The sequence below is a fragment of the Thermobia domestica genome, chromosome 3, assembly GCF_964235325.1.
Source record: "Thermobia domestica chromosome 3, izTheDome1.hap1.1, whole genome shotgun sequence".
NCBI classification, from domain to species: Eukaryota; Metazoa; Arthropoda; class Insecta; order Zygentoma; family Lepismatidae; genus Thermobia; species Thermobia domestica.
In genome coordinates, this window is record NC_137456.1 from 199534259 (window position 1) to 199547766 (window position 13508).

At 35.8% G+C, this 13508-nt stretch overlaps 1 protein-coding gene across 2 annotated transcripts in view; it reads left to right on the plus strand.

Annotated features, from left to right (window-relative positions):
- Positions 1-13508, plus strand: part of Grd (gamma-aminobutyric acid type A receptor subunit Grd) — a 1945208-nt gene that overhangs the window by 1415383 nt on the left and 516317 nt on the right. For both annotated transcript variants that reach the window (XM_081752088.1, XM_081752089.1), the window contains one exon: positions 837-971. In XM_081752088.1, coding sequence (XP_081608214.1) covers positions 837-971 — 135 coding nt within the window. The remainder of the gene's footprint in view (positions 1-836; positions 972-13508) is intronic.

Here is a 13508-nt window from a genome sequence, read left to right on the forward strand (position 1 = left end):
GAAGTAATAACGTATTTTCTAAACATATACAATTGCCAAGGTGGGCTAAAATATCATGCTATGTTTCTGAAAGATGTATTATACTATTTCCTTTACACCTGTATGGAAATTAAAAAGTAGATGTTCAAAAATATTCTTTTGCTTTTAAATGTTAAACGCAAATGAGCAGATAAATTATTTATTGTGTTCTCTACATATAGAATAGTCATATAATGTCATCGAGTTTTTCTCTCCCTGTCTTTAAGATGAAGATATGCAAAACACTCGTGACCATATGCTTACTCGCCTGTGGTTGGTTTATAAGAACACGAGACGATACACAAGCAAACAAGAGCCTTCAACGCCTGCCAACAAACAGGCTTGTGAATATTTTCCCTCTCAAGTGCAACTTGAAAGGCTGAATTTATTCTTGCGTGAATCTCATCATTTACGGCAACAGGGTTCTGTGGTAATTGTTTCCTGAATATCGACCATACTAGTTTCTGGGGTACTAATACTGCAGCCAAGCAAGGCGCCCTAGCATTTGTAATACTGAAACACTTGTTACTCATCTCGGATGTGTGGTGTTATTTCATCCATTAGATGAGCTCTCCATGATAACCTCTGGATCCAATCTCACTTCTATTATAAGCGAAGCTAATATATTGACAGCAACCTAAGTAGTAGATATATTGTAGTTTACGTATAGACGTCGTTCTTATTGGTGTAGTGTAGATGCTTTCGCAATAATAAATATAGTTATTAATATTTTTTTATACTCAGGAAATAATTTTGATATAACATATTTTGGACCTTTATAAATTGACTTAACATTCTTCATTGTATTCTTTTTGCAGTTGGGTATACGACACGAGATATAGTATACAAATGGAATCCGGATCGTCAGATAGTGATTGCCGAGGATATGAAGTTGTCTCAATTCGACCTCATCGCTTCACCTTCTGACAATCAGACAGATTCTGTAAATTCTGGTAGGATACTACTTTGACTTCTTATCGAAGAAATTACTTTTGACATAAATTTGTGGAACATAAATAATAGTGTGATGAACATATATATTGAAAGGATACTGACTGCTGGGATAAAATGAAAAAAGAAAAACATATTTAATGAATGCTGTCCATTAACACTTAGTCTATTGTATAATACCTAAATATGTGTGGATATTTTCACAATATATAATTATGCAACATTGCTCCTTCAAGTGCAATAGAAAGTTTTCTGCAATCTTACTAGCTTCATTAAGGCAAATTAATAACCGCACTTTTTGTTTAAGATCATACACATTGATGTCTATAATACATGGTAATTTTTATATTATTCTTTACATATCCAGTACGTTTATATCCTACATTTCTGACTTTATAATGAAAGCGTGAGTATACTGTTGCTCATAAACTTATTGAAGATTATTCAATAATTTAAAAAAATATCCAGTTTATCATATACAAATTCTGCACGACATATATGTCCTGCAAATTAGGTGTTCTAAGTCTCTGGAGTCATATGGAGTGCGAAATGTCTCATTATTAATAATACACTAACCATTCAGAGTTTCATTATTATAATACAGAGTTATTATATATGATTGGAGAGATTTTACAGTTCTATAATAACTGTATTACTGTGTATATTGCGATATTTTATTCACAGACATAGAAAAACTCAAAAAAAGTTTTGTTAACAATTGCAAATATTCTATATTTGATTCGACTGATATCAACCTCCTTAGTAATTCGACAGATATCAAGCCGGAATTGAGTTCAAAAGCATCGTTGATGCGGGCTCGTAGTTCCGGCAGGTTTGCTGGTAGAGGAGCTATGATCACTGAATCTTTCACATAACGCCCCTCCCCCACACAAACGGTCTACGCATGGGGTTAGGTCTGGAGAACGTGGAGGGCATGACATGAAATGCTTTCCGGGCCCTGTCGCCATCTTGCTTCACTGCTCACCGCTGCCCTCCCGTGGTAGAAATCTGGAGTGCATCTGCCAAAAAAAAAAAAAAAAAAAAAAAAAAGCTGTTTGAGTTTTTCTACGTTACTGTTGAGTTTCATTACAATGTCTCAATTACTAGAGCTACAGTGAATTTATGAAATCGCTTCAGTCATTTTCGCTAATGATAATAGGCCTACTTGGGAACGAGAGTTACATACTGCATTCCCAGCGTACTCAATGACTTGTAAAAGCTCGGAAGAAAGGAGGTGTAAGACTTTATCTTTGCCACAGCTACTCATATCTTCCCCTGAGACCTATTGAGTGCCTAAGTAATAAATGAAATATTCTCGCACATAGCATGATCAACCGCTGTATTATCGACTGCTTTTATTAGATTAAGCATCCCTTTCGCAGGGAGGCTATGTGGGATGTGTACCTACAGTTTTAAGTAGACGTTGAACACCGTAACACATTCAGATTTCAACGCTTTCTCACCGGCAATCAAACCCAAACCCCTTGCAGAAACTTGCGCTACGCACCAGAAGAGCGGAAATGTCTGTATATTATCGAGTTGAAATCGTGTTCAAGTAAGTCATTGAACAGTCCTTTAGATTTCGATATCTTTAGGTACTACATACTTGATATTGAAACCTCGTTATAACTTTAATAACCACTTACAACTCTACTTTATACCAGGGGCGGATCCAGGACCGACTTCTGGGGGGAACGGTGGGTTGTCATACTGCTACTTTTAAGGGCTCCAAACTTTGGGATGGGTTTTATTTATATATATAAAATAAGAAAGTTTCCTCTTCTGGGGGGGGGGCGATTACCCCGATCGCCTCCCCCCCTGGAGCGCCCCTGCTTTATACTTCGTTAGTTTTTCATGTGCGGCCTATGCTTCAGTTTCACACCTGCAGTGAAAAAAATGTGAGTGTGTGAGTGGAATCAAGTTCAGGGCTTCCTCGCACAGAACTAAAACTGAAATATAGCTTCATTGCCAGATTTTCTTAAAAGAACTAATATCCTATTATTAAAATACATACTCAAGGTTCCTAATTCGATCCCAATTCACGACAAGTGTTTTTAGTGGTAGACAAACCACGTGTGTGTGTGTGTTTATTTTCTGAGATTTTCACTTTCTAGTGGGATTTTATTTGGTTCCTTTCAGCGTTAATCTGTAGTCCGTGTCTCATATAGTCTTGGTATTACATGGGACACTAAATTCCAATCCAAGAAAACAATCAAGATTATCCATTCCCTACCACTTTGTCCATTATTTTCATTATCCTTTCCTTTAACTCCGAAGTGTAATCGTGAGATGTTAAAACGAGATAAAAATAGTGACATGTAAATAGTTAAATCTCATTAGGCCTAATAGGGGCCTCTGTGGCTCAGTGTAGAGCGTTCACCTCTGGTGCATTGGGTCTTCAGTTTGAGCACGCTCGCGCCACGTGTAGAACTTTGTGGTGAACAAACACCGCGTGCGTGGGGTTTTCCGGGGTTTTCCCACTTTCTTCGTTCCACCGTTTCATTCATTTCTCATCATCACCGTCTCTTTTAGCCTAACTGGTATAACCGTGGGAAGTAAAACTTTTCATTTCATTTCATTTTCATATTTCAATCCTACTATCCACTGAGATGTATGTGGTAAAATATTTAGAATTCAATATCAATTTTAGATGAATTATTATTATTATTATTATTATTATTATTATTATTATTATTATTATTATGGTCCAGTGTAGGGAATATCAGCCCTTGTGACTCAGAAAATGCGTTAAGAAATGAAGATTTTGGAGGTGATAAGCTTGTTTCAGGATTTTGAACGTTTAGTATTTAGAGCAAAGGTAGTGATATCGGGGCCTGGGTTGCTTTAGTAAACAATATTCAACACTTTTCGAAAATCAGATTGTGATGTGAGAAAAGTAAAAAGAGTAAGAGAGAAGTAGTTGCAATAGGATGGAAAAGTAATCAAACAGTACTTGCTGGCAATCCTTTATGGTAATCTCCCATTGATAGTCCTCTCGGTGAAGCGAAATCTATTAGCTGAAATGGTAATGGCCTGCCAAACGTCTTTTGGTAGTAATCACGTTGCAGTGGCAAATTACTCAAAGGAAAGTTAAGACATAAAACGAAATGGAATGTAAATTCTCTCACATGACAAATACATAATTTCATCTTTTTATTTGCACTTGTAAAGTCGAAACACATTGCAATTTTAACACAGGCAAAGCCTATGTGCCGAAGAGTATTGTGCACAGAATGATCTTCACTATATCGAAATTGTCGTCATACTCTTCTTAAAGCCGTCGTTTCTTGTACTTCTAATAATCGATGTAAGTCAATGAATTCCTCGTTCATTGAATCGATGACCTCCGAGAAGTTACCGCCCTCCATAGGAGCACTAACGATCTCTTCTAGTGCAATCGTTAGTGCTTTTGTCAGTGCTTCTTAGAACACCAACTCCCAACATTAGTGCTTAAATAGTTTGGACGCTACAAGCAAAAAACTTTGGGGGGGGGAAACTTCACGTAACCCCCAGAAAGAACTAACGATTAACCCTAGTGCAATCGTTAGTGATTCCAGAAAACACTAATAGTTTCATAAGTGCTTTACTATTAGCGTGGCTATGGCCAATTACGCAACGAAACGCCAGTAAGGAATACATGGGGATTTTTATTGGGTCAAATTCCCGCCAAATTCAAAAGCGCTAATGATCTCTTCTAGTGCAATCGTTAGTGCTTCTTAGAACACCAACTCCCAACATTAGTGCTTCAATAGTTTCGACACTAGAAAGAAAAAAACTTTGGGGGCAACTTCACGTTAGCCCGCCAGAAAGCACTAACGATTAAAATTCCTAAAATCATTAGTGCACTATTAGTGCTTCTATAAAACAGTAATAGTTTCGTTAGTGCTTCACTATTAGTGTAGATATACCTAATTATATGTCACGAAACTCCCGTAAGGAACACATGGGGAATTTTTCATTTTGTCAAATTTCCGCCAGATTCAAAAGCACTAATACTATCTTCCAGTGCAATCGTTAGTTCTTCGTTAGTGCTTCTTAGAACACCATCTCCCAACATCAGTGCTTCAGTAGTTTGGACGATAGAAGTAAAACACTTTGGATGGCCAACTTCACGTTGGCCCCTAAGAAAACATTAACAACGATAATACCTAGTGTAATCGATAGTATATCGTTAGTACTTCTAGAAAACACAAATAGCTTTGTCAGTGCTTCAATATTAGTATAGATATGACAGATTATATAACACCCATCTGAACTTTCCATTGGGTCACATTCCCGCCAAATTCAAAAGCACTAATTATCTCTTCTACTGCAATCGTTAGCGCTTCATCTGTGCTTCTTACAGCACCATTACTCAACATTAGTGCCTCAATAGTTTGGAAAAAATTATGTGTTTTCTCTAGTGCTATTGAGTAAACCCACTATTAACGTATTCACAGTTTGACAGGAAGTCAGTTATATTTATTTAGGGAGCAACTTAATACTACCCCTTCCTTAAAAGCGATATCGCCGAAACCAGCACTAGTCATTAGTGCTTCGGTAAAGTATCACTCTTCACATTAATGCTTCAATTCATACGTTCATATCTAGGTATATGAATGTTAAGGAGTGGTTAATGTGAACGTCAGCGAACATTGCACAAACACACACACTGATTATTGCAGATCCTACGAAAATAAGATCTAATGAAAAAATAATTAATTGTTACAAGAGAAGTGTCATTACTATTTTCACTTTGTACAGCGTGGATGAAGAAAACAATTAAAATTTTGATAACATTCGATGTGTTGGTAGAATGTGGTACCAACTTTCAGAAATCCCATATACAAAATAAGTATCGGTTTATCGATCGATATTTTGGCAGACGTATTTGTTTATCATAGCAAAATTTTAAGTGCTATGTCATAATAAGCTTCCCTCAAATTCAAGTATTTTCTTTCACCCGAGGTAAGTGAAAAAATAGCTCAAAGAAACATTTGGGAATTTCTTAATTTATTATTATTACATATAAATACACATAGATTTTTCAAACATGTAGATTTTTAAAATTACATAGGACTATAGATTTTTCAGATATGTTTTCACTAACTTAACATAAATTTAAAGGTGTCATACTTGCATATAATGGATACAAAGTATGAAGAAATTATTGTAAAGTATTATTGAATTATGTACCTATATATTACAGACAAAGTATATATAAAATAGAACATATATTTGACCCTATTGTTTTCTAGTCCGACAAGGTACCATCAAGTAAGATTCTAAACTGTTTCTACGTTCAATGTTTCTTTAAATATTTGATAAATTTTAAATGCATACCCATTTGTGAGATGCAACAAATCTTCTAAACCTTCTAATATAGGCACTATTTTTATCGCTTCAAATATAGATCTAATTATCAAATGTATTAAAATTATATCAAACTCTAGCGAACTTTCTTATTCACATTGATGATTGAAATTTACAAAATAAAAATTCACGCATACATATCACTACAGGAACATAATGTCTCTGTCATACATAAATATAATTTTTGTATCAACAAAATAGTATATCTATACACAAAAAAATACATAGAAATACAAAAAATGTTCATGTACATAAACGCAACTTTTGATTACTGAATTAAAGAATTAAATTTTGGCCCTGAAATATATGCGTTATTTCCACAAACACTACAATTTATGATTTGGAATCTTATAATATATATAAGCAGGAAAAAGAATACAATATAAATAAATACAAACATATGTAGCTCTTGGGTAAATTCGATTCTTATGTACAATAAAATACGCATTAAGAAAACACCTGTTTTCATCGAGGAAGTGAGACATTACATTCAGCCAGTGGCGTATTTAGGGGGGGGGGCTTCCGGGCTTAAGCCCCCGCGAAATCTTACGTACTAAAGTAAAGTATATGAAATATCTTGCAGAATTTTCACATTTTCAGGCAAAGCCCCCCCCCCCCCGAAATTTAGCAAAGCCCCTCCCGAAACAAAATCGTAAATACGCCACTGCATTCAGCTTATCAGATAATTATGAGAAAATACTATTCAGGTTCCAATGCGTAATTTTTGTAATGTTTCCTTTACTATAAACATAAAGGGATCTGAGGACTTCAACAATATACTAAAGTACATATTTCCTCTAAATTCCATTGTATAACTTTCTCGTTCATTCTTTGTGTGAAGAAAATAGTTTTCTACATTTATAGAATAATGAAATTAAACCATTGTATCTAAATATTGGATTCATGTGTGTGCAATATACACGTGTGATAGTGTCTACTGTTTAAATTACTATTGTAATATCCATGCGCGCCGACTACGTGGAGGTTCCGGCACCCACAGAAATAATATACATAGCACGTAATTATATTTTAAAAAATAGCTAGGATTTCTACATTAATTGATTTCATTATTTAATGAACTGAGTGATAACGAAATAGAAAGTCACTCTAACTTTCGAAATTCTTTATACTTATCATAACACAAATCCAGTAGTCTCAAATAATAAAGCCAATCAAAGCAGTGATCTCCATTAATAAAGGAACTATTAGAAACACACAAATCCAATTGTTTTGAAATTCGGCATATAGAGCAAAAGCTTTATAGTGCTGTCGCTCAACTATTATTTCTGATCACGCAAAATGTGACACAAAACAATAATTTGTATATATCAATATTGTTGCAAGATGCAAATTAAACTGACAAGTATACTAAGAAGTTTACACACATGCTTTTAACAGCTAAAGCTAATCTTGTATCTAAAAGAAAAGCAAAGCAGGAAAAAAAATCTCACTTTAACACTGTAGTGGATATTTATAAATTCCGACAAACTCATGAGAAATAATTTATAAATGTGACTAGTAAATGCATTCGTTCGTAATGTTACGAAAGGCTCGTTGCTACATTTGGTCCCCTGAAATAGCGAAGCAGCCTTCATTTAATATTTGCAGTATTCGACGTTAGAATTCTTAGACTGCTTTAAATTCACACCATTACAGAACAAGTAAGTGATAAAGATGATCCTGATATTTTTAAAATAATCAAATTGAAGTGTTACATAGGTAACCCCTGCAGTGGAGTCACAAACGTCAGTTTTCGTTTAAGTGCATCTTGCCTACATTCGTGTTTTGTGACGTACATTTACACAGCATGCCCACCTTGTCAATATTGGTCCAAAATAGTGTAAATAGTTTGTGCGTCGTTTGTGCACAAATGTGCAACAGAAATTTTCGTTTGTGCAACACTGAACAATGAGCTAGAACAAAAAAGAATTGGGGTTGTCTAAATGGTAGCCCCCCGCCTTCTCAAAATTGGTCGAAAATGGTGTCAGTCGTTTGTGCATCGTTTGTGCAGTATTGTGCAACAGAAATTTTCGTTTATGCAACAATGAACAATGAGCTAGAAAGAAAACAAAGCGGGGGTGCTGTCTAAATGGTAGCGTCCACCATCTAAAAATTGGTCCAAAATGGTGTCAATCGTTTGTGCAGAAACGTGCACCAGACATTTTTCTTTGTGCAACATTGAACAATGAGCTAGAAAAAAACAAATTGGGGGATGCCTGAACGGCCACCTCTTCAAAATTGGTCGAAAATGGTGTCAATCGTTTGTTCATTGTTTGTGCAGAAATGTGCAACACAAATTGTAGTTTGTGTAACAATGAACAAAGAGCTAAAACAAAAACAAATTTGTGTCTGTCTAAGTGTAGCCTCCACCTTTTATATGGTCGAAAATTGTGTGAATTGTTTTTCATCGTTTGTGCAGAAATGTGCAACTCAAATTTTAGTTTGTGCAACAATGAACAATGAGCTAGAAAGTAAACAAAGTGGAATGCTGTCCAAAGGTAGCCCCCACGTTTTCAATATTGGTCGAAAATGGTGTCAATCGTTTGTGCAAAAATGTACAACACAAATTTTCTTTTGTGCAGCATTGAACAACGAACTAGAACAAAAAGAGTGGCGGGCCTGTCTAAACGGTAGCCCCCTGCCTTGGCTGAAAATGATGTCAATCGTTCTTGTATCGTTTGTGCACAAATGTAGAACACTAATTTCCGTTTGTGTTGCAATGAACAATGAGCTAGAAGAAAAGCGAAGTGGGGGCTGTTTAAATGGTAGCCCCCACCATCCCAAAATTGGTCCAAAATGTTGTTAATCGTTTGTGCAGAAATTTGCAACGCAAATCTTCGTTTGTGCAAAGTGAACAATGAGCTACAACAAAAACAAATTGGAGCTGTCTAAACGGTAGGCTTCCACCTTGTCAAAATTGGTCGAAAATTGTGTTAATCGTTTGCTCATCGTTTGTGCAGAAATGTGCAACAAAAAGTTTCGTTTCTGCAACAATGAACAATGAGCTAGAACAAAAACAATGTGGGGGCTGTCTAACGGTAGCCCACCACCTTTTCAATATTGGTCGAAAATAGTGTCAATCATTTGTGCATCGTTTGTGCAGAAATGTGCAAGACAATTTTCGTTTGTGCAACAATGAACAAGGAGCTAGAGAAAAAACAAAGTCCTAGCTGTTTAAACGGTAGGCCCACACGTTATCAAAATTGGTCAAAAATGGTGGCAATCATTTGTGCATATTTTGTGCAGAAATGCGCAGCACTAATTTTCGTTTGTGCAAAAGTAAGCAATACAAATTTTACGTTTGTTCAACATTAAACAATGAGCTAGAAAAAATTGAGGACTGTCTAAACTGTAGCTTCCATCTTGTTAAAATCAGTCGAAAATGGTGTCAATCGTTTGTGCTTAGTTAGTGCTGAAATGAGCTGTCTTTTTAATGTTTGTGCAATGATTCTAACAACGTTATTTACAGTTTAAAATTCTCGGGCAATTTGGCGCCAAGTTGGCCTTGGCATTTTTCTAGTAAATAAACTTTCATTCTCTAATCATTTATGTTACGTTTGTCTAGGAAATTTCCAAGTTTCGTTGCTATCGGAGTGAATTAAATGACGTTTCAAATGTCCCGCTCAACTTGGCGTTAGTTTCCCGGGACACTTTCCGAAAACAGTTTTCAATGTCAATCTATTCTTCAGTGTTTCTGCTCAGTAGTGCTTGAATTTTGTCCTTTATGTAGGAAAACTAACGGCGTTATTAGATGCATAACGTAAAATAAAATGGTAACATTCATCATCTCAGGTGCGTAAACTTGGCCCCAAGACTTGGAGCGCAAACTATGAGATTAGTATCATTTTTAGTGCTTCGTTTGTGCACGAAACCCCATCGTTTCTGCTTTATTAGTTCCGGAGATATAAGTGAAAAACTGGTATCTGCCAATTTCATGGTGGCCCTCGAATTCAAGCACAAACGAGTGAAATACTGTAATTCGTTAGTTGATCATTTGTACTCGTTTGTGTATAAAACCCTGTAGTTTGTGGTTTATCAATTCCGTAGATTTAAGCGAAATCTGGTAGGAGGTGAACTTCATGCTTTCCAATTGACTTCAAGTACAAACAGATGAAAGTATGGTCGTTCGTTACTGCATCGATTGTGCTCGTTAGTGCACAAAACCCCATCGTTTGTGCTTCAATAATTCCTTGTGAGTTTTAAGCCAAACCTGAAAAGAGTTAGGGGGCCGCGGTGGCTCAGTGGTAGAGCGTTCACCTCTGGTGCTTGGGGTCCCGGGTTCAATCCCAGCCCCCGCCAAATGAACTTTGTGGTGGACAAACACCGTGTGCGTGGGTTTTCTCGGGGTTCTCCCGTTTCCTCTCACTTTCTTCATTCCACCATTTCATTCATTTCTCATATTCACCGTCTCTTTTAGCCTAACCGGCATAATCGTGGGACGTAAAACTCAAAGATTTCATTTCATTTTTCCTGAAAAGAGTTGGATACTGGATACAATTTTAGATATTTCTTTTGAAATAAAATGCTTGTACCCCTCCAATATGTGAAGCACAAACGATGAGATTAGTGTGAATTTTTAGACTTGGACTCTTGACTTCAAGGCTAAACGATGAAAATGGTGTCATTCGTTAGTGCATCACTTGTGCACGTTTGTACAGGAAACTCCACTGCTTGAGCTTCATTAGTTTTGGAGATATAATCGAAAAACTGGTAGGAAACCCAGGTTCAAGATAGCCTTCCGACTTGAAGCACAAACGATGGAAATAGTATCATTCGTTAGTGCATCATTTGTGTTTGTTTGTGCACGAAACCTCCCCTCGTTTGTGCTTTAATATCTCCAGATATATAAGAGTAAAACTAGTAGGAGCCAAGTTTATGCTGATTTTCCGACTTCAAGCGCAAACGATGAAAGTAGTCTCGTTCGTTAGAACATCGTTTGTACACGAAACGCCATTGTTTGTGCTTCAATACTTCCTGAGTTATAAGCCAAAAATTGAAAACAGAGCTGGAAACTGCATATAAACTTTTGTCATTTCTTTCGAAATACAATGCATGCATTTTTCCCACATGTAAAGTAGAAACGACGGGATTAGTGCCGTTGCTTCGTGCATGGCTAGTCTTTCTTTGTGCATGAAACCCTATTGTTTTTTCGTTATTAGTTTCGGAGATATGAGCGAAAAACCTGTAGGAGGCCATACCCGTGTACCTCCGGGGGGAAAAGCACAAACGAAGTTGTTTCATGCACAAACGAGCACAAACTATGTACTAACCAATGATACTAATTCCGTTGTTTGTAGTTCACATGTGGGAGAAAACATCTCTGCACAAACCAATAACACCATTTTCGACCAACTTTGACAATGTGGGGTCTTGTGTAAATGGACGTCACAAAACACGAATGTGCGCAAGATGCACTTAAACAAAAACTGACGCTTGTGACTCCACTGCAGGGGTTACCTATGTAACACTTCAATTTGATTATTTAAAAAAAAATCAGTATCATCTTTATCACTTACCTTTTCTGTAATGGTGTGAATTTAAAGTAGTCTAAAAAAATTCCAACGTCGAACACTGCAAATATTAAACGAAGGCTGCTTTGCTATTTCAAGGGTCCAAATGTAGCAACGAGCCTTTCGTAACATTACGAACGAATGCATTCACTAATCACGTTTTTAGATTATTTCTCATGAGTTTGTCACAATTATAAATATCCATTACAGTGTTAAAGTGAGATTTTCTTTCCTGCTTTGCTTTTATTTCAGATGGAAAATTAGCTTTAGCTGTTAAAAGCATGTGTGTAAACTCCTTAGTATACCTGTCAGTTTAATTCGTATCTTGAAACAATATTGATATATACAAATTAATGTTTTGTGCCACATTTTGCGAGATCAGAAATACTAGTTGAGAGACAGCAGTATAATGTTTCTGCTCTATACGCCGATTTTCAGAGCAATTCGATTTGTGTGTTTCTAGTAGTTCCTTTATTAATGGAGATCACTGCTTTGATTGGCTTCATTATTTGAGGTTTCTGGATTTGTGTTATATTAAGTATAAAGAATTTCGAAAGTTAGAGTGACATTCCATTTTGTTATAAATAATGTAATCAATTAATGTAGAAATTCTTGCTATTTTTTATAATTTCGTGCTATGTACCGTATATATTCTCCAGAAAAAAAGCTTGTTTTGGCTAAAATTCGAAGTAGAAATCATAAATTGTGGCACAAAATTTAAGCTTAGAACGTAAATAAGACTGGACATTACCAACAGCGCCGACTTTCCAAAATTTATGTGGGTGCATATCTGGCGGGACGTGCTAACCTATACATTTTCAGGGAAGTCTCGATATTTGACTGATTTATTTTTAGTTAAAATCTTTTATGAACACTGTCATAAAGGGCTGTGCTGTGACAAAGTAAAATATACCGGTACTAGAAGAATAGGTTGAGGCTGTTCTGGCTCAATCAGTAAAACGGCTGATTTAAACGCAAGAGAAACAGGTTCAAACCGGGTCCAAACAAAAAATGTTGTGGGTGCCGGAGCCCCGGAGCACGCACGTAGTCGGCGCGGATGAACATTACAATAGTAATTTAAACAGTAGACAGTACTACACGTGTATTGCACACATGAATGCAATATTCACATACAATGGTTGATTTTAATTACTATATCAAATGTAGGAAACTATTTTTTTTATACAAACAATGAACGAGAGAGTTATACAATGGAATTTAGAGGAAATGTGTACTTTAGTATATTGTTGAAGTTCTCGGATCCTTTTATATTTATAGTGAAGGAAATACTACAAAAATTAGGCATTGGAACCTCAGTACCATTTTCTCAGTAATTATCTGATAAGCTGAATGTAATGTCTCACTTCCTCGATGAAAACTGTAGTTAAATCAAATTTAACCAAGACCTACATATGTTTGTATTTATTTGTATTGCATTCTTTTTTTTTTTTTGCTTATATATATTATAAGCTTCCAAATCATAAATTATAGTGTTTGTGGAAATAAGGCATATATTTCAGGGCCAAAACTTAATTCTTTAATTCAGTAATCAAAAGTTGCGTTTATGTACATAAACATTTTTTTATATTTCTATGTATTCTTTTTGTGTATAGATATACTATTTTGTTGATACAAAAATTATGTTTATGTATGATACAGGTGTATGATATGTATGCG